Raw genomic sequence first — 21,636 nt, forward strand, 5'->3', positions numbered from 1 at the left:
CGGTTCAGTCGGACCGGTTTAGACCGGAACAACATTCAAGAACCGAGTCCAAAAAACCGAAACGTGAAAACCGGATGACCGGACCTGATGTACATTTCTGTAGATTGTACACACAACACACACATCTTAGATAATCTGGCCATGGCAGGTAAAAAAAAAATAACCCTGAATCATACTAGATCAGCCTAAATCCATGTTTATGCGTTCAAAAACAAGAAAAAAAATGTTTCCCGGTATTAATCTCTTGAAACACGGCGCTGAATATTGGCGCAAAAACATTTCGTGCACGGCGAGCCCTCCCCCATTGTGACGCAATCCCGCGTCACGTGTCGGCATTTCGCATCTCTGATTGGTTGTTGCGCCCGCTGCTGGCAGCGTAGGGAGCGAGGCGGCAGACTTGAGCGAGCCGACGCGCATGTAAACAACTTTTCTTTGTTCGATATCGGCGCTAAAATTCTATTTTGCACAACCACACATCGATATTCTAGTGAAGAAATGTATAGTTTCAAGAATCTTTGGGGAAAATATATGCTTCTATGCGGATTTTTAGCGTTTTCGACGTGATTTTGTCGTCACTTAACCCGGAAGTGTGGACCGCGGCGTGGCTAAATTTTTAACGTATTTTACCCTGCGTTTTACCAATCAAAACAATAAACAACCCCCGCTAAGAGAACCCTGTAAGATTTTAGATCGCAGCAATTAAGTATCTGATCAAATTATTTGTGGATGTACTGGCATTTCAGCCGTATTATTCATCGGGAAAAGCGGCCTCATGCACGGCCGTGTCGTGTACACGAAGAAATTGTGTCTCGCTTGCCAAAATATGATATACTATACTACTGTACAATAATCAGGTCCGGTTCAGGTCCGGACCTGGACCTGATCCTCTGAACCTGATCCGGACCTGGACCTGAATTTTCTATACCGGTACCCACCCCTAAATATGTATATGCTAAGAATGTCTCCACTTCTAAGTGACTGATTAATTTGTTGTGTGCCCAATGACAACGACTTTTCGGAATATTCACACTCACACTCACTGCACGGCTTAACGTCCGTTGTTCCCCGTCATGCAAGGGTTGGACGTCGTGGGGTGTCGTTTAGGTCTAATACTAAGTAATAGACAGTAGTTTTTTGGCTCTGGCTTTTAATTGCTGAGCAAAACCAAACTGTCGCAAAGTTTTGACAATTTTTTTCTCTCTGTTTCTGACCCTCCAGGTTCACAGAGATGAAGACCAATAACTACATCGAGAGCTCCTTCTGGAACTTTGACACTTTATTTGTGCCCCAGCAACACCCGGCAAGAGATGAGCACGACACTTTCTTCATAAAAGGTACATATAGAATACAACACTGTGTATTTCATATCATCCGAGGTACCAGCTTTTAGTTTGAGTTTTGAGTTTTATTTAGATCCACAATCAGCCTTGTAAGAGGCCATTCTTCTTGTGGTCTACACATTACATTCATGTATACATATTACAATTGAAGAGAAACGTACAAAGACATACAAAGTTAACAGTATCAAGCAGAAGAAAGAGAGTCGGTGAATTATTTGTTCGTCATAATGATAAATTTGCAGTTCAGAAGTGACCATGAAAACTGCTACAGTAACTATAGAAGTATCGTGAATATAAAGTGATTTACAGTATGTCATACACACCCAAGAAAACATGCCTTTCAATGCGAAAAGAGACAAAATTTGGTGTCCCTTAGTAAGTCAAAGTTTATGACTTATTTTGTATGTCTAGTTTGTAATTGACCACACTATACTTAGCTTTTCGTTAAGTCAATGAAGTTTGTATGTATTTCTGTTGCAGACCCAATGTATGCCCAGGGTTTCCCAGAGGAATATATGGACAAAGTGAAGACAGTTCACTCACAAGGAGGCTTCGGATCTCAAGGGTGAGTTTCATCATTTGTGAGCCTCCTGGCAGCTTTCCTAGGTACTGCAGCAGAACTTTAAGCACTTATTTACCACGTGTTTTGACCCGTTCACTGCGTATCAATGGCTAGGTGGCATGGTCCTTGATATGTACAAAATGTAGTAGCAGGACTTGGATTGTGATTTTGATACAATGTATGTGGGTATGTGTTTTAACCCTGAAGATGAGCCTTGTCTGTGGTCCTCCTAGCAGCTTTCCAGGATACTGCAGCAAAGTGTCCATGCTGATGGACTGTGAACACTTACCTTTTGAACAAAAAATATTAGCCAGACAAGCTAGAAATAGGATAGAATGCTAGAACCAACAGGATAAGGCGATTCTTATTTTAATAGTTTTTAGCATGTATTTTAATAGCATGCAGCATAAGACCTTGTAGGTATTATAATGTAAATGCATTATAACATACAAGCAGCAAAGTGTCCAAGTGTTGACCGTCATGTTTGCCTGTGTTTTTGCCTGTTGTCAGGTACCAGTACGAGTGGAAACGGGAGGAGGCCCAGAAAAACGTTCTGCGGACTCACACCACGGCCGTCAGCGCTCGCATGCTGTACCAACTAGCTCAGCAGCAGAAGGTATATTTATTAATTAATCATTTAATTGGTTTATTACTTAATTTATTTATTTATTCAAGTAGAGAATGTCAGAAGATAGCTCTTGTCAGAAGATGATGGATGCCATCTGAAAGCTTCTATACTTTGATATTTGTAAGTCGTGTGTATCACTTAAAATCCTTCCTGTTATTAAACAAAGAGCAAATTTGATTATGGACCTCCTAGCAGCTTTCAACGGAACTGCAGCAGACCTTTCTGATTTCACATCTTGTTTCATTCCGTCCAGGATGGCTTCAAACCCGTGAAACTGTTCTCGATCGACCTAGCAGCTGTTTATGGAACTGCAGTAGATCTCACAGTTTTCTCATCATCTTCTCATAAGTCATCTGTGTCAGTTCATGAGTAGCCTTCATAACATTAGTCTTATATTTCCTGTCCAGGATGGGTTCAAACCGGTGAAGCTGTTCTCGATCGACCGTGTGTTCCGGAATGAGACGCTGGACGCCACCCACCTGGCCGAGTTTAACCAGATCGAGGGCGTCGTCGCGGACTACAACCTGACCTTGGGTGACCTCATGGGAGTCCTACACGCCTTCTTTAAGAAACTTGGTAGGTCAGAAGCCGTGCGTTGCATGTGGGACTCTCCAATGCTAATCTGGGCTTTTATGTTTTCCTTTCTCAAATGTTTTGGAGATCTTGCAACATTCAAATCCACAGTGAACACCAGTAATTATGTTTACCGTCTCTTTTTTGCTCTGTTTCTTCTTCTCTAAACACATATATTTAAGTTAATGACCTGGACCAGACGTCTGTCACCATGGTAACTGGTGATGTAGCAAACACCCTGTGTTGTTGGGTTACCTTAAAGTTAGTGTCTAGTTAACAGATATTTGTCTTCCCCAGGAATTGAGAAGCTGCGTTTCAAGCCTGCCTACAATCCCTACACAGAGCCAAGTATGGAGGTGTTCAGCTATCATGAAGGTGAGTTATATTTCAGCATTTCGAGCATTACTTTGCACAGAGTGAACACTCCCTGAACTTAGATGCCAAATCATAGAGAAAATAAATAGAGCCATTCGGTAATAAGCAGAGATTTCACAAAATACGTACAAACACTTGTACATGCAATGGAGTCATGATGAGATAAACACTAAACTTTCTCTGCCAACACTGGAATGAATTGGAACTTACCCCAAATTCAACACAGATAAACTTTTACGCTATGCAATGGAGTCGTTCACTTCTACCTTTGTTGTTGCCCCTGTGTTGCCAGGTCTGCAGAAGTGGGTGGAGGTGGGGAACTCTGGAGTGTTCCGTCCTGAGATGCTCCTGCCGATGGGGTTACCTGAGGACATCTCTGTCATAGCCTGGGGACTGTCACTAGAGAGGTACGTTATACTATGTTCTGTTCAAAAGATAAAGGTAAATGTTAGTTCCACAGCCTTTTTCAGGCTGTAGGGGCAGTGAGTTTTATTTATTTATTTATTTTTTTTTTTTATTGTCCAAACAGTACCCATGCAGTCGCAGCCTTACGGCTGAATTGATGCAGGGTATCACATAATAATCAATACAAATCACAACAATTACGACATTCAAATAATACAAATGATAGACACAGTCGCAAGGGTCTGTGTGGCTGCCATTCGGCGCCACAAGGTGACCTCAATACGACTTTCCCCAACCGAAGTTAGGTACCCATTCACACCTGGGTGGAGTGAGGAAATTCGTGTAAAGTGCCTTTCCTAAGGGCACAACGTCGGGGCGCATGTTCAGACATGTACCGGGTACGACTCGGAATCGAACCCGGGTCTCCCGGTTCACAGTCGATTGTTCTAACCACTACACCACCCGACGCCACGTTTTATTTCTACTTTGTCTAGGGCACAGTGTTGGAAGGCAGAACCCTGCCCTCTCTGATATGTCAGAACTGTAAAAGCAGCTAGACTTGGTATATGTAAAGAGCTTTTGTTCTAACCTGTTCTGTTGTTCTTCTCCACTTTTTCAGACCCACAATGATCAAGTATGGCATAGACAACATCCGTGAGTTAGTCGGGCACAAGATCAACCTACAAATGGTTTATGACAACCCCATTTGCCAGTTGACTCAGTCCTGAGGTACACAGCTCATGTAGTTACGTGTATGTGACTAAACCACAGTGTCACCATTCTGTGTAACACCCCTCCCACTGGTCAGGAGGCTTGATAGCCAACACCTCTAAGTCTAAAGGGAGAATTTGGGATATCCTGTTCTATAGCACCCTACTCTGTAGAATGCTGTTCTATAAAATCCAGTTCTGTGGAACCCTGTTCTATGGAACCCTAGCTGTTCTGTAGAACCTTGTTCTGTGGAACTCTGTTCTGTGAAATCAATCCTGTTCTATAGAACCCATTTCTATGGGACCCTGTTCTATAGAATCCAGTTCTGTGAAACCCTGTTCTATGGAACCCTACATGTAGCTGTTCTGTAGAAACCTGTTCTGTGGAACTTTGTTCTATGATCTGTGGAACCTGGGCAGTGAGAGGTTTTGTTACCCAGAATAACAAAGTTCTGTTGCACAGACTAACAAAGGATGGAGAATACTATGTGATGATTTATTATATTGACTGTAAAACCATGTTATCTATGAAATAATATTGTTCAGGTCCTCGTATTTGAAGAAAGAAAACTTAAGACAGTGCAAAGAAAACTATACAGCATGAACAACAGAAGTGAATCCTAAAATACCTTGTATAACATTACTGATATACAACTTTTAAGTTTTGTAATAGGTAAAGATGTCTTTGCACAAATAATGTCACATCTTTATCAGAAATGAAATAAAAAGGTGTACACTATACAGCGTAGTGCTGCCTGAAAATAATGTGAAATAAAAGTACATGTAATAAGACGTGATATTTATAATTGGTTGGGACCAGTTAATGTTCTGTTACCTTATTAGATTATCACAACATCATAAGGCCATGTTGATTTGATTATATGGATGACATCCTCTGGGAACCCCAAAACTGATGCGAGCGTGCGAATAAAAAAAAAAGTTTTGCAAAAAAAAAAGTTGCTTTAATTATGAAATCTACGTGGTCATGAAGGTTGAACAAAGGCCACAGAGTATCGTTTGGCGAATAATCTACTCTTCAAATTCATTTCTTTACATTTTCGTCTTTTTTTGTTTGATTTTGGCATTCTACGACATTGGTATCGTTTTCAAATATTTTTTTGCAACTTACGGGTATAAATTTTATTCATTTTGCAACTGTTTTGTATGATTTACAGTATGGTTGAAAACTTTTTTTTTTTTTGGAAACGGCCGAAAATTCATGCGCGCGCGGATGTCATCCATATAATCAAATCAACATGGCCTAATTGGAAAAAATTGTTTTTGATTTTAAGTAGCATTGGGTGAGGTCAATTAAATATCTGTTGAAGCCATTAAAAAGGAATGAACCATTCTCAAGTGTTCCTTCATCTAACATGGAGAATGTCAGTGTGGTTAAGTGATCTCAATCCAGTTTAGCTCACTGAAGAGCTAATCTCCCACTGGTCATGACAGATGCTATGTACAGTATTTACGGGTTCATTGTACCGGGAAAATTCCCCTAGCTCTTTTCAACATAGTCAAGCACAGTGGACCACAGCATAACATCCCATCCTAAGGACTGCGACCCTCTCCATTAGCATGTATGTCAGGTGAGCCGGGATTCAAACTCCCAACCTTTTGGTCCAGAGGCAGGGTCACTAACCACTGGACTACGCAAACTACACACGTGTGGTATACTACCATTAAACCATCTTCTACTACTCAAGAAAAAAAACACACACACGGCTGACTATATTAGAATAAAGACAGTGTTTATTGTGTGAATTTTGATGTGGCAATCAGAATTCAACATTTTTACAACAAAATCTGTAATTGTAAGGTGCTTGGAGGTCTGTAAAAGAATAGATGCTTCGTTCACACATACACACATTATGTCATACATGTGCCAGAATTGCTGATAGATGTATATTGGTTTCTTTAATACATGTACAAAAATGAATCACTGACAAAGCCATTTAGTCATTCCATTGAAGTCTTTCCACAATTCTGCATTCATAAACATTTTTTTTTCTTATAATTCAACAACACAATTTGTTCAGTGCTCACACATAACACACATGTACAACACTTACACACCAACCATCAGTACAGGTACATACAATTTGTTCCAGGTCATACCATGCCTTGAATTGTACAGGCCTTTTTTACCAGACCAAACCTGGTTGGCATTCAAAACAGCCAGTCAACTAATGAGAGAGTGGACAAAACTTGGCCAAATGTTTGTGTGTCTACATTTTTGTTTTGCATTTCTTCATTTTTGTTCAACATGTCTACATCATTGTTTAGTATTTCTATATTTTTGTTTCAAATTTTCTAAGTTTTTTTCTTGGCATATCTACATTTTAAACAATGTTGGCAGAGTCATTGGATCAGTCTATTGTTTTTACTGTCATGTACATACATTATTGTGGTAGCAGTGGCTTGATATATTCAGTAGTTCCTATAAAAGATTTGTGGCAGATTCTAAGATATGCTTGTATATGGCCATAACCTCGATATGGTTTTCTGTGTCTATTTAAAAACTACCTTGTCTGCTTTCAGTTATTGCTTTTAAAAGGCTTTTGCCAATTTATGATCAAATTATTATTCAATCTCAATTTCATTGAAATTATGTACATCTTTGAAAAAAAACATTGGGGTCTGTGACACATACAGAAAATATAGCAGCTGTGCAAAGTATCATGTCTAACCCCAAGTTCTGTTGAAAATACACATCCACGTCACAAAAAATAATTCTTTTTACATTCAAATGATTCCTGCTCAATATAGTACTACCTAAGTAATCACTGAATCAACTGTCAGTACTCAAACAAACTCACAATAATTTTGTAGTATCAAAAGGATGGTGATGTTACAATATACCCTGCTGGTGTGGGCATGGCCACTTTTGTTGTATCGTCACAAAATGACAGTATTTTTACAGTCATATGTCTATGTATGGAAAAAATTATGACAGCTCTGAGATCTTTGGTGGTTGGTTTGGTCACAGCATGCTTAACCCTTGTCCTGCTGGCATTTTAACACAATATTTTTCAATAATTTCATGTCTTAATTAGGTCATAGACCCTGACTTTTTTTGCCCTGCGGTGGCATAGTTACTTCCGCATTCGTTGAATTTTGCTGTGGTCTGATGCGTTGCACAAGAAATACACCCAAATTGTACCTATAACGTTACAGAGTACTATTATATAGATGATACTGAATGTGCAAAACAGCAATTGTTAGGCTCCGCAGGACAAGGGTTTCAAATGTTATGACATCAAAATCGTGGGACATTTTTACTGACGACTTACAACAGACGTGACCACGCCATAAGGAAGCAGCATTCAGTGCAGTTGCAGTGTTAGATGTGGGCTCTCCCCAACTGTACATTTTTGTGTGTCTTCTCAATTTGACAAGGCAAACTCTGACACTGGCCCTCTCGATTTTGACTCTCAATTTTGATATTGAGTGCCAAAGTCACTACCATTTTGTTCTAGAGGGGTCTGGGGTATGATCCCCCAAGAAATTTTGAATGTAAACCCTCTAAAATTGTCTAAAAAGAGCAAAATTTCAAATGAAATTTTTAAAAAGTTTTGGAGGCCAGTCCTGATGAAAACACAGAAGTCTTGATACCATTAAAGAAGTTAATTGCCAATGGTTAAAATTCTTGGTTAAAATGTTTCCCTCTTAAGCAGCAATACTCCATCCTGAGACACACGTATACGTTGGAGAGAGCCTTGGTTGGATGTTTGTTCACAAGTCTGAGCCCGTGTCCTGGGGTTTTAACCGAACGATGTGAGAGTGTGTCCCTGGTCGAGGTAACCGTCGGTGCGCATACCAATCCTCTGTAGTCTCATGTGTTCCTGTCATAATAGAGTAACAACAACCAAGTTAGAAACTGCAGCTTAATTAATTGTAACTTTTTGCCGCTAACTAACTGCTCTGCTTATTATTACTCAAACACACTCATATAAATTATGAGACCCTCCAACATACATTTAAGTTAGTCCCAACACCACAGGGTGTCTGCTGCAGTACAATTGATACAAACAAATAAATAACAAACAAACAAACGACACCTACCCTTTCTTCCTCTCCCATGACGTACTTGTCTTCACGTAGCCTCTCTCGCAGTTTCACTATATTTTCATACATCGTCTCTCTGTCTACCGTGGTCTGTGGAGAGATAAGAGATCAAACAACATTTTTAAAACCATAGCTGCTTTATGGAATGTGAAAAATGATAATCAGAAATGTTCTATGGAGCCCTGTTCTGTAGAACACTGTTTTGTGGAGCCCTGTTCTGTGGAACCCTGTTCTGCGGAACACTGTTCTGTGGAACCCTGTTCTGCAGAACACTGTTCTGTGGAACCCTGTTCTATAGAACCTTGTTCTGTGGAGTCCTGTTCTATAGAACCCTGTTCTGTGGAACCCTGTTCTGTGGAACCCTGTTCTGTAGAACCCAGTTCTGTGGAACCCTGTTCTATAGAACCTTGTTCTGTGGAGTCCTGTTCTATAGAACCCTGTTCTATGGAACCATGTTCTGTAGAACCCTGTTCTGTAGAACAGAGTCACTCTTACAGGTTTGTCGCATACCTTCATAAGTTGTGCCTTTTCGCGCTGCAGCTTGTACTCCAGCTCCTTCTCCTTCTGCAGACTGTCTGCCATCTGCTCCCGGATCGTGCTGCTGTTCTTCTTCTTCAGCTTACTCAGCTGATCCTGCATCTTCTTCACCACCTGTTAAAATGTTAATTAAAATGACAATGTTAAAATTTCTCCTTACTTTTTACCCTGCATAAATATTTTGTTTTTACATTCTGTATCATAGACACGGTAGATTCTGAACTAAACTGTAACACACGCACAAACGTGACTGCCCCAGAAACATGTTTAACTTCTGATTGTGAGGATTCTATTCTATAATGTATTAGTGATGTATATACTAGTAATGGAATTTTTAACACTAACGGCAACTTTGTAATCAATGATGCATTTCAGGTAATATTGTCATTGATAATAATTAATCTGAATCTGACCTGTTCCTGCTTGGTCCTCGAGTACTCTGACTGCCGCACCTTCTCATACATGCTGTGTTCCTGCTGCTGCGCCTTGCCTACAGCTCTCTGGAAATCAGGAACAAGGCTGTTAGCACCGGTAATTACAGTAAACTTTGCTGCACAGCAATTGTACAAGGTAACGTTACATGTACAATGGATCGCATCAAGCTTATAACCCTTTCCTACCACTCTCTGAACATAAAGAGCAAGACTGTTAAGCAATTACAACTGCAATGCAATATTGCAAGGTGCAAATGTAACAACAAACATACTATGAGACTTATTCACCTCACAAAAGACTGTGGCATTAAAGCATTTTTTGACCCAGAGATATTGTCCTGTTGTATCAAATGCATAGGGTTGTTAGTCATTACTGTACAGTGCATGTGGTGTATAGGCTGATGCCCATCTCCATTGTGTGGAGAAACAACATATTTGCTGTAACTGTACCTTGAAGTGCTTCATCTTGTCCTCGTGTTTGCGTCTTCGATCATCGTCGACCCTCATCAGGTACCGCTCCTCCCACTCATTCAGCTTCTCGTGACGCTCGACCGCCTTGGTGCGCACCAGAGCATTTAGACGCTGCTGCTTCCGAAGGCTGTGTGCCTGGGAGGGACAGATGGTATGTGGCCTCGTGGTTATGAACAGACCTATGTTCCAAAAGCTCAGGGTGTTCCAAAAAATCCAATGTTCCGAAAACCTGACCGAGTGTGTGTTAAAAAATCTTTAAAAAACTCTCTATATTCCCCAAACCCCCATGTTCTGAAAAGGCGTGTTCCAAAACGTTATGTTCCGAAAATCCTTGTGTTTTGAAAACCCTTGTGTCCAAAAACCACTATGTTCTTAAAACCCAATGTTTGCCTCCACCCATATGTTTTAAAAAAGATTCAATGTGTTCTATTGGTTGATCTGCTTGCTGAAGATCAATGGATGTTATCACCTCTTAGTGAACTTAAAACTCTTGGACTGTGCTTAGGGGAAGAAATCAAGTGTGATTGCTACTCTCCTATCATCATCATCATATCTACTCTCCTATTAAATGTTACAAGTCAGAACAAGAACAGACAAGAACAAGTATGACAGTACTGTACAAAATTAAATCCACGTACCTGCAGTTTCTGGTCGATCTGCTTGCTGCGCAGGTCCAGGTCTGCCTGCTGCGCCTCCTCCTGCAGTTTCCTCTGCACGTCTGCGTTCTTCTCCAGAAGGTTCAGAGAGTCTCGCAGCCGACGCGCCTCTGAAATGTCAAACATTTTTAACTCGTCAAATTTGGCAGTTTATAACAATTATCATTAGAAATCCATGAACCAATTACTAGTTGTAATTTACCAACTCATGCTACATGTATACTCTCACTGTTATATACTATTCTTGTTTGTTTAGTGCTATTTGCAATGACTAATAGTATAGAACAATTAAACTGTTTTTGAAAAGTCTTGTGAGTCCAATTTTTTGTAGTTTTAGAACAGTTCAGTTGTCATATAATGTCAAACTTATCCTTGCTTTCACTCTCAAAACAAGCATAGATCAGTAATTTTATTTATTTTTAGTCCTGTAATACTTAGTACTAGAAAAATGGGTTTCTTGAATCACAACATATATAGCATTTGCCTGGCCAACATCTTAATTTTGATGCAATAATGAAAATGGAAATGAGATTTTTTAAACATACCGTCACGTGCTCTTTCCTGCAGGTGTGAGCGTGTGGTGTTCAGCTCGGCACTCAGGAGTCTCTTTCCTGTCTCAAACCTACGAGTCCCGCCTTCTGACTTCCTGTAGACAACATAACAGGAACATTGTTACAGTAATGAATAACATTCTGGAACTTCTGCACACACTTCTGCCTTCCTATATAACTGGAATAGCATGTTATTAATCTTAAATTTCTAAACCATGGTGCGCACTCCATCGTCTCCCGAGACGGAAGGATGCCAACAACAATCTTAAATTTCAGACACAATCACACATGCATGCACTGACACATACAGACATACCATTACATACAGACACAGACGCACTCACACACACACATGCACACACAGATACACACACACACTCACAATCACGGAGATTACACTAACCAAATGACCAACTAACATGATGAGACTCCCTTACCCCAGGCTGGCTTCCAGTGTTGTGTCTGCCTCCCTGTTGGCCAGGATTCTCTTCCTTGTTGTCTCGCTCCCAATCCTGATGCAAGAAACATTGGTTTCAACATAATTATGCTCTCTTACTTGAACTTGAATGGCACATGTATTCCTTATAGATAGCACATAAAAGTCTGAATTGAGCCGCATTTTCTATTACAGCAGTACAGAAGAAATTGACAGTTATACATGTAGGCAATATTGTATATGTGAATACTGGTAGAAACTTCTTGATTCCCAACCACTTGTTCAAAGAACTTTGCTATTCACTTATTCACCAACCTGAATCAAATGAAATTATGTAGTAATCATGGGTATCTACAAGTTCAGAGCCAGCAAGTACACATCAATAAACATGAACCTGTTAGAAACGCAGCACAGGTATACTGACAATTCACTTGTACAACCATTGCATGACCCAAGAAGTGGGGAGAACTGACCTGCCCTGCTCGAACTGCATCTGGCGTTTCTTCTGTGCGTCCATGTTCAGTTTGATGGCGAGATCAGCAAGCTCCTTCTTCAGCTTAAACTGTTCCTCCTGGGACAACAGAGCAAAAGGTCAATCTTTGCTAAGGTGTAAGGAAATACATTGAATTTTCATTGTGAATTTGTAGTCTTACATCTATCTTAGATAGTTTTCAACCATGAAGTTAGATGTTCAAAGGTTAGGTGTAACAGGTCGTTCAGTGTACCGTTCAGCTAACCGCCGCCACACCACATGCCTGCAAAGCTGTTGTGTTATGCAAAGGGCTGCTACACTGAAGGTGTGGTTACTTACAGGCTATACAGATACATTTTGTACAGATACAGAAGCTGGTGTATTACATGAAGGCCAGTTGTATCAGCTATACGGATACAGATTACTTGGTCAATTTTACAGATACAGAATGATGCAAATGTACATGATACAACTGTAAGCTTTCGTAGAACTTCAAATGAAAGCTTGGCAGTCTTGGCCACTTTTTTTTTACCTCCTTCTGCTGCATCTTCTGTGTGAACTCCAAGTTCATCCTCTCCAGTTCCGTCCGCACCAGCTCCATGGCTGCCTGCTTTGCCTTGTACTGGCGCTCTGCATCACTCCTGAAATATGACAAATTTTCTTTATAATCTTGAATAGTAACCTGTAACCACCTCATGGTTGTCTCTGTGCACACTGTGCAACATATAATCTCCAATCAAATGTTCTTCGTACTTTTACACTGAGTAAGAATTTTTCAATGGTGTGCCTAAAGGTAAAATTACAAATGGTGCAACTATGTTGACTTGTTTTTCAAAACGTTTTAATTAAAAATGTGTAGGTAATTTTGAATGTTGCCTGCACCAGTGCAGAATCTTGTCATTTGCGTTGAGATATAACAGTACTTACTCATGTAGAAGAGCCTTTCTTGTCTTGTCCTTAAACTGCTGCATGTATTCTGCCGACTGGCTGATGTGCTCTTTTGTTTTCTGTAAAACAGAAGTATTAATGGTATGAGGAAACAATCAGTGCAGTAAGTTTGCCACTGTTTTAAGAGTTCTCCATTGTATGTATTGGCTAAGGGTAATGTTACAAAGAGTAAATGTGCTTTACTTGTATTTTTTTTGTGCTGCCAAACTTAAATTTCAGTACCAAGGACAGCCACTGTCTCTTTCTGATCAACAGTAACTCTCTTTACATCTGTAGATGTTGCTTAAAGTGACTTTAAGTTTCTTATGATAACTAATGAGAAATCATCATTATGGTAAAATCAGTTAGTTTGAGCCATGTTTTGAAGTGACCATGGATCAAAGATGGTGCCTTATCTTGTCAATGTGGGTTGTGTATAAGAAGACCAGATTCTATACTATAGGTCCGCTGGGTTAGACAGGTTTGACTTAGCCTCTATAGCAGGCTCATAGAACTTGGGGTTTGGTGGTCTTCGGCTGTTTTCTGATTAGCCCAGTTCTAGCAGGCTTATAGAACTGGGGGTTTGGTGGTCTTCAGCTGTTTTCTGATTAGCCCAGTTCTAAAAACCGGTAATTCAACCAGGCCGGCTATGTTGTCTATATGCAATCAGAAAATAGCACATAAAAGATCCCAAAGACCCTGAAGATCCCCAAACCCCCAGTTTTTGGCATGCTATGGCGGCTAGGTTTGACAGCATTTTAGGTCTGACCTCCTCCGTCTGGTGTACGTAGTCCCTCTGCAGCTGCTCCTGAGTCTGAAGAGTTTTGTTCAACTTCTTGTCCTCCTCCAGGGTTTTCTTCTGGATGGCTGCAAGGTAACAAATCTTGTCATTAATTAAAGAATTAAATTTAATACATGTAACAGGTTTCTCCATGGACTGACTCAATTTATGACATAGTTACCAATCAATCAATCAATACCCACAATCCCACCAAGCTTTCTCCATCAAGAAAACCTAAAAAAAACACATTTCTTCTGAAATCACAAAACTCCCTTTAAAACAGAAAAATTGCTGCTGCCTTCTAAGATTAACAGAGACCACCTAAAAACAAGCAATGTGAGGCAATGTGTCCCTTTATGTTTTATACCAATTAATAGCTAGAACCCCCTATGACACAAAATAAGAAACTGTTTTCAGTCATTGACATCACACTTTTGCCTCACATATATCAGTTTGTAACTATGGGATAGGATTGATCCAACTTCCTACATTAAAAAATGACCAAAAAATTGACTTTGAATTTAGTTTTGCGGCCCTGAAATTGAATTGGATGATTTTGAACTTTGAAGAAATGGCACATCATGCCTTCAGAGATATTCCTTAAGCCGGAGGGCAGCTTACACCAGCAGCTATACTGATACAGATACATAATTGATACAGATATAGATACGTACAGTTCTCGAGATCTCTGATGACCCGTTTGACGTGTCGCTGTTTCTTGAGCACGTCTCCCTCCACACGCTTCAGCTCACGCTCCGCCTGCTTGTGCTGCCACATGTGGTCCTGACAACAACAAGAAACACTCGTTTGTTTGTTTTTATGTTTACCAAAGGAAAACATATTGTTTTTGCTCAGTTTCCTCTTCTTCTTCTTCTCCAAACACTGACCTCTGACCTGGTCAATGACCTGAACCAGACCGTCTCTCACCATGGTAACTACTAGTAGTGTTGGGTTACATCATGTTGCAATTTTATAGCAGGATGGATTTAGAGTCTTGGCACCATTATGTGTTTCAAGAAAGATTAAAAATTTTTGAACTTCCAATTTGTTATGTAGGAAATAACAGTCCAAACCTGCTTCAGAATTACTTATATCGACACAAATGAACTTTGGGGTCAACTTGAAGTTCAAGGTGAAGTTTGTCCTTACCTCCACGACCTTCATCCTCTTCTCGTAGTCCTTCTGGTCCTTCTTGATCTTGGCTTGAAGGTCGACGACCGTCTCCACGGAGGAGGCACGTCTTGGGGACGTCTTGACGCGCGGGGAGAGCTCCTTCACCTCAAAGGTGTGCGTGTAGCGGTGGGAGTCCAGGAACCCCTCAGGTCCTACCTTACGCTCCTTCTCTCTGGGTTGGGGGGAGAGTTGGGCATGCAATCTCGGTTAAGTACAGATAGCAACAACATTACTGTAAATCATTTCATATTTGTGGTAGATGAGAAAATTTTACATTAATTTAGAAAAAGTCTGCGAACTACTTGTTCTCCAAAGGCCAAATTTAATTTGTTGGTTCACAGATCTGCTTCATTTTTTTTCTGACTTGCAAAAAAATAATTCAGGTTGCAATCAACCCCAAAATTAGCCTCATATTTTGGCCCCAATAGTTGAAGAAAATCCTTGTCTTCCTAGTTGTTACAGTGAGTTTTTACAGCAATCAATGTAAAGGTTTGATTAAAAGTTTAAAATTTACTGTTTTGGAATGAACTGGTATGAATTAAATGGGAGAGCTGCTTGAAGAATGATGTAGATAGGATAATATGTGTAGGTGTCTGTGCTTTTGTTTGAAAACCACTTTGCAATGGGGCCTTTCAGGTTGTCATTTATATTCAAATGTAGTGCTTGCCAGTGGGAATTTCTTTCCAATCACTAAATTGATCTTTTCTCTGTAAAACAATGGACTCCAGTTATTTGTCTAATACAATCTGGACTATTTCTCATTAGGCAACACCAAGTTAATTTTTTTGTTCTTAGACTTAAAGAAAAAGTTTTTTTAACACATCTTGATGTATTTACTCTGTATCAATGTATGTAATTGCCAGTGTCCTTTTTACTAGCTGTGGGTCCAAAAATAAAGAAATCTTTAAGAAACAAGAAGACTTCAGACTTCCGGATGTATTGGTTTTTTGTGACCTTCAAGTTCACCCCATTTCCTGTATCTGAACTTTTAACACTGTCATCTGCTTGTCAATCTTTCTCCCACCCCATGTGCTGTCAACCTACATGTCCAGACAGGCACATAAACCCACAGCTCAGCCACCCAAAGCAATACTTCCGTATGAGAATGTAGTAAAAGACATACTTGAGAAAGTTGGCATATTCGGCGGCGCTCTTCCTGTCAACCTACTCTGTCCAAACAAACAGACACACAAACACACAGCTCAGCCACCCAAAACAATACTTCTATAAAGTAGTAAAAGATTGAGAACGTACTTGAGAAAGCTGGCGTACTCCGCATTGGTCTTGTTGGTGGGTAGTTCCAGGTTGATCTTTCTCTCCCCCCGCCCTATATACATGTACTGTCATCCTATTCTGTCTGGACAAACATACACACAAACCCACATCTCAGCCACACAAAACAACACTTCTAGTTCTGCACAAGAAAATACTAAAAGGTTGAAGAACGTACTTGAGAAAGCTGGCGTACTCAGCAGCGCTCTTGTTGGTGGGTAGTTCCAGGTCAATCTTGGGCGGTCGGCGCAGCTCGAAAGCGCTGCCGGGTCGGGCGATGACATCGTACCGGCTGTGCAGCAGGTTGGTGTGCTCAAATGGGAGAACCATCCTGCAGCTGGGGGTGATGGAAAACAGGAAAAAGGGTGAATAGAAAAAAGGTCCCATTCCACTCTGTGCAGAGCATAGGAGTGGCACCCATCGCCATTTCTGTAGCCCTTGGGCCACACAGACACAGTTGTGCAAGCACTTACCAGCAGGAGGCTAGTCCATTGGTAGTGGTGTGAGTTTAACTCCCATATTCTTTCTCAAATGCTGAGTGCTAAGCAGAGAATGCAGTAATATGTATGTACGATTTTCAAAGTCTTTGTTACGACTCGGCCGGGGATTGAACTCACAACCTACCATTATACCAAATGCAAGGTGAGGACTACCCAATTGGCCATTGCACCCGTAACCTAAAAGGTCGATAGCACCTCATTATTAGTAGAAATGCCACACCAATTTAATTTGCTAGTTCTCTAGCACACTTTTTGTATATTGTACGTACAGAATCTTGCAGAATGAATTCCATACAGCATTACAAAACAACTACCATGTCTAATGCAATAAAACTACACAACAAGAAAAAAAAGAACAACAACATCATAATACTTGCTTATTTGCAACTGGATCCGGTTACCCACCTTTACTGTTCTAACCCAGTCACCGCTTTGTGTTCTTGTGTTGACTGTGTTTTACATAATTTGTGTCAACTGATCCCTTTATACATTTTGCAGAAGGGGCACAGTGGCATTGTCAAAGCTTTTGCAACCCATAACATCTCATTGTCAAGTGCACACTTCAAGTGTAGCTTAGAGGCATAATATTTGGATATGAACAATAATAGAATGCTTATCCTACTACTAATAGTTTCAACCAAGGAACAATACGTTGCTTAAGGTAGGTTACAGTATTGTCATTGCAGATGTTCTGGGGTATATGGGCAACCTTAAGAGAGTTTGATATTAAAATATGAACACCTAGTTTTATATCTATACTTATTTATCTATTTATTTATTTCTGTTACTAGTGTTAGGTTTAGCCAGGGTAGCTTTGATTGATGCAATTGCAACTACTGCTTTACAGGTCGTCCCAGGGTCACAAATAGCACAAAGTTTGTATAGTTACAAACAAACTACAACTACACACATTCGACAATACAATCTAGATGTGTATAAAACACACCCTTCTTGCAAAGTTAACCATCCACGCAAGTGTCATGACACCAACCTATGCGAAACCAGGGAGAAACATAGATTAAACAAACAAACGCTAAAACGGCTCGGTTAATATTACCTTTCTCCGTGCCAAAGTCGGTGGCTGTTCCAACTGTTGACGTTTTTCTCCCAACGCAGAAGTTGTTTTTGTTTACATCTGCACTCAAAGCGATCCTAAATGATGTTTATAAGCAGAGCACTTGTAGAAATAGAGGTATAATAGCAGCGTGGGAAAGGTTTGAGCCCGCACTTAGCTATTACCTGTGTGCCGGCACACCTGGCCAGTCTACCTGCCCGTCGCCTAGGAGACGGACGGACGCGGACGGTGGCCCGGCCGGCGGAGCACCGCCTTCTGTTGTACGTATCAATGCGCCAGGCGTTGACTTCCGGGTTTGTTTATATTTCGTCAATTCACGAGTTTGATTTGCGTTAAATACGGATTTTTTTGTCTCTAGTTATTTTCTTTATCTAATTCGGGATAGATCAGAAATAAATTTGGACATAAGTGATGTATGGATAGGTTTTCATGCATTTGTTGATGATTGGACTCTTTTCTTTAAGCGGAAGGACACACGACCTGTCAGGTTGTAGCCATGGACACAGGGCTGCAGTGTGTCCTGCAGATCAGTTTGTAACCGCTAGGGGCGCCGTTAAGCTGTATTGAGCGATCGTTTGATCAATTTACTTATACTGGGCGGTGGGTTTGTCTGTTGGTTTCTGTCTGGACATCATTACTCGAAAAGTTGTTGATTGATCTATGTGAGTTCGATTGATGGACCCCCTGGCGGCTGTCTTTAGTACTGCAGCATTAGAGAGTACAGTTTGCCAAACTGTACTCTCTAGCGGACCAACTCTAGCCTCTACCAGGCTTCGGGAGGCGGCTGGAAAGAGTAGAAATCGGCCAAACAGAGGGAGATAACATGCCGAGGGAGTTGATCTAGAACAGTTTGCCGAGGGATAACATCCCGATTTCTACTCTTTCCAACTGCCTCCCGAAGCCTGGTAGAGCCTAGAGTTGGTCCGAGAGAAAGTACAGTTTGGAAAACTGTACTCTCTAGCTGACCAACTCTCCAGGGCCTTCCCGAAGCCTGCTAGAGGCTACGAAACAACCAAGACAACTGGACACGTCCGTCCCAACAGAGTGCCAATCACCTCGTTGGTAACGGTTGCCATGGCGGGATTAAGCATATCCGCTGTTTTCCCTACACCACCTGCCATGACCGGGCCTGGGGTTCGTCCGGTTCTGACGTTGAGCGACTCGGTCCGTCTCGGAGAGATTAGGGGTAGATAACCTCCTTAATAGCAGGATCGATGGCTTAGGCTTTTTAGGGCTTTTACTATGCTATTTTTTTCTTCTTTCCTCCTTTAATAGCTGGCTATAGTCTCCACCAGACTCGATCCTTTGCAGACTGAATAGATAGTAGAAATCGGCCTTAATAGAATGTAGCTGGCCAATTTGCCTGCCGTTACATTTATTTCTAGGCCGATTTCTACTATCTATTCGCCTGCAAAAGAGTCTGGTGGAGACTAAGCAGGCTCTTACGACTTGGGCTTTTTAGGGTTTTTATGATATGCTTATTCTTCTTCTTCTTATGGCATATCACTTGTGGTTCGGATTGGTTAATTGATACAAAAATGGGCTTTGGGCTTTTATAATGCACTTTTTTTCTTCATATATGGCATATCACCGTTTTATCATCTACCATTTCTTATTATTATTTCGTCAACATTTCATACTTGTAGCGTTTAAAATAGCCCAGGAACAAGCTATGTTATGTTTTTGGTATCACGAATAAACAGCTAGAGCCAGCCCGCAATACGAAACCAGGGGCAGAAGCAACCATTTTCCATCAGTGATATCGCATGCTAGTCTCATAGATATCAGTATGCTATGGGATTGGGTTGATTCAACTTTAGTTACTACATTGAGAAAAAAAATTGTTGAGAAATGCGAGCAGTAAAGCTGGATTTGCATAGTCCCTTTTCTCATGAAAATTTTTCTCTATGACGCTTTGGGTGCCTTTGAAGCTTTAGGACTTGAACTCAATGGCTTTGGTGGCTATCTCGCCCTCCCCTCCCCATGTCAGCTTGTCGTCCCTCCCCCTCCCAGCCGCCTCTCTCCTTGTTTCCTGTCGTCGTGGTGGGATCCTGACCGCTCTTAAGTTCTCGCCTGGCGAACCCTGAAGTCTGCGAAACCTTCTAATTATAGTAAAGTGGCGGGAGGATGGAAGCCAGCTGGCCTCCCTGGTAATAACGACACAGGTGACACGCAGTGAGACAAGACAGTCTTGTTTTTGCCTCTAGTGTATACAAGATCGATCCATCAAGAGGGGAGTTAGCAATTGGGCAGTTCACTTACACGTACTCGACTTGAAAACCACATGGCTGCTGGGAGAACGGCCAAGTTACATCTAGCCACGGTACCGTCACCAACTGTAGGTTCTACATCATACAAATCTAGTCTTAGAGCAGGGAGGGACATTTCTGAGTCTTAGTATTGTATTGTATCCAGAACCGTGCCTATCTAGTTTTGTGCCTGAATGGGTTAGGGTTAGGACCAGGCACGGTTCTGGATAGTCTCCGCGTATCCAAGAACGTAGGTTTACCCTACGCACAGTTCTATGATACGCGTGGACTATCCAGGACTATGTTTCTGGATGAAGCATGGTTCTGGATAAAGCATCGTTCTGCATAGGTGATAACTATACAAGACTGTGTTCTGGATACATAATGGTTTTGGATAAAGTACGATTCTGAATAGAGCATGGTTCTGAATAAAGCATTGTTCTGGATAAAGCGTGGTTTGAATAAAGCACGGTTTTGGATAAAGCGGGGTTTGGGATAAGCATTTTTCTGGATACATCATGGTTCTGGATAGGCGTGGACTATCCAGGACTGTATTCTGGAAAAAGCATGTTTAGAGCACGGTTCTGGATAGAGCACGGTTCTGGATAGAGCACGGTTCTGGATAGAGCACGGTTCTGGATAAAGCACGGTTCTGGATATAACATTGGTGTCGGTGTACAATGTACGTACGGAGTGTGTCCATGGAGAGACCACACCTAAACAACTATGGATCTGACATGTAAACGCCACAGCTGTTGTTAACAATAAATATATACCAGTAGCAGTAACTCAGAAAAGCATTGAACAGATACGGAATAAGAACGGCGATGTTTGTACCCACAGACACATGTTTATACAAATAGACGATTTGGTGAATGAAACGTTACCAGTATTGATGTTACTAGTAGTAATCCGCCTATTGGAATGAACTTCCATTCCAATAGGCGGAAACCGATAACAGGCCAACATTGGGTTTATATAACTCATAACTGTACGAATTGAACATAATGTACAAGTATGATTTGGAAGACAACAAAAACACAAAATACTCTTCTTTACGGAATTCAATTTAAACTATTGATGGTATTTTGGTAGTCTCCACCAGACTCCTTTGCAGGCTGAATAAGTAATACAAATCGGCCTAAAAAGAATGTAGCTGGCCAGGGGATTGGCCTGCCATAGAGGGTCCAGTTTGCCTGCACAGGCCAACTCCCCTGGCCAGCTACATTCTTTTTAGGCCGATTTCTACTATTTATTAAGTCTCTTTATGTTCACGGTAGCAAATTTTCACGGTCTGAGAAAAATGGATATGTTCACGGAACTATATATTCACGGAGGCTACAGGTGCAGGAAAAAGAAAGTACAGTAATTATTTGCTAATCTTGATGATAAGTTCACGGTACAGGGGTGACAGTGAAAAATCAGGAATTACAGTATTCAG

At 41.0% G+C, this 21,636-nt stretch overlaps 2 protein-coding genes across 2 annotated transcripts; one reads left to right on the forward strand and one right to left on the reverse strand.

The window, feature by feature from the left end:
* Positions 1-958: 958 nt before the first annotated feature.
* On the forward strand, positions 959-5,422 carry LOC109481320 (phenylalanine--tRNA ligase alpha subunit-like). The gene is given in 9 exon segments (XM_019783852.1): positions 959-974; positions 1,181-1,215; positions 1,217-1,334; positions 1,821-1,905; positions 2,413-2,518; positions 2,938-3,106; positions 3,401-3,478; positions 3,771-3,885; positions 4,503-5,422. Coding segments are annotated over 9 exon segments (831 nt in total). The 3' UTR covers positions 4,612-5,422.
* Positions 5,423-7,698: 2,276 nt separating this feature from the next.
* LOC109481321 (trichohyalin-like) lies at positions 7,699-16,704 on the reverse strand. The gene is made up of 15 exons (XM_019783853.1): positions 16,550-16,704; positions 15,076-15,271; positions 14,601-14,709; positions 13,915-14,012; positions 13,146-13,225; positions 12,751-12,859; positions 12,220-12,317; positions 11,748-11,822; positions 11,305-11,405; positions 10,742-10,869; positions 10,078-10,238; positions 9,612-9,843; positions 9,172-9,312; positions 8,659-8,751; positions 7,699-8,438 (listed from the first exon to the last, which is right to left on the reverse strand). The coding sequence occupies exons 1-15, from the start codon at positions 16,699-16,701 to the stop codon at positions 8,358-8,360; spliced, it is 1,854 nt and encodes a 617-aa protein (XP_019639412.1). The 5' UTR covers positions 16,702-16,704; the 3' UTR covers positions 7,699-8,357.
* Between the last annotated feature and the right edge of the window lie 4,932 nt (positions 16,705-21,636).

The sequence above is a fragment of the Branchiostoma belcheri genome, unplaced genomic scaffold (assembly GCF_001625305.1).
Source record: "Branchiostoma belcheri isolate BF01 breed outbred unplaced genomic scaffold, Haploidv18h27 scaffold55, whole genome shotgun sequence".
NCBI classification, from domain to species: domain Eukaryota; kingdom Metazoa; phylum Chordata; class Leptocardii; order Amphioxiformes; family Branchiostomatidae; genus Branchiostoma; species Branchiostoma belcheri.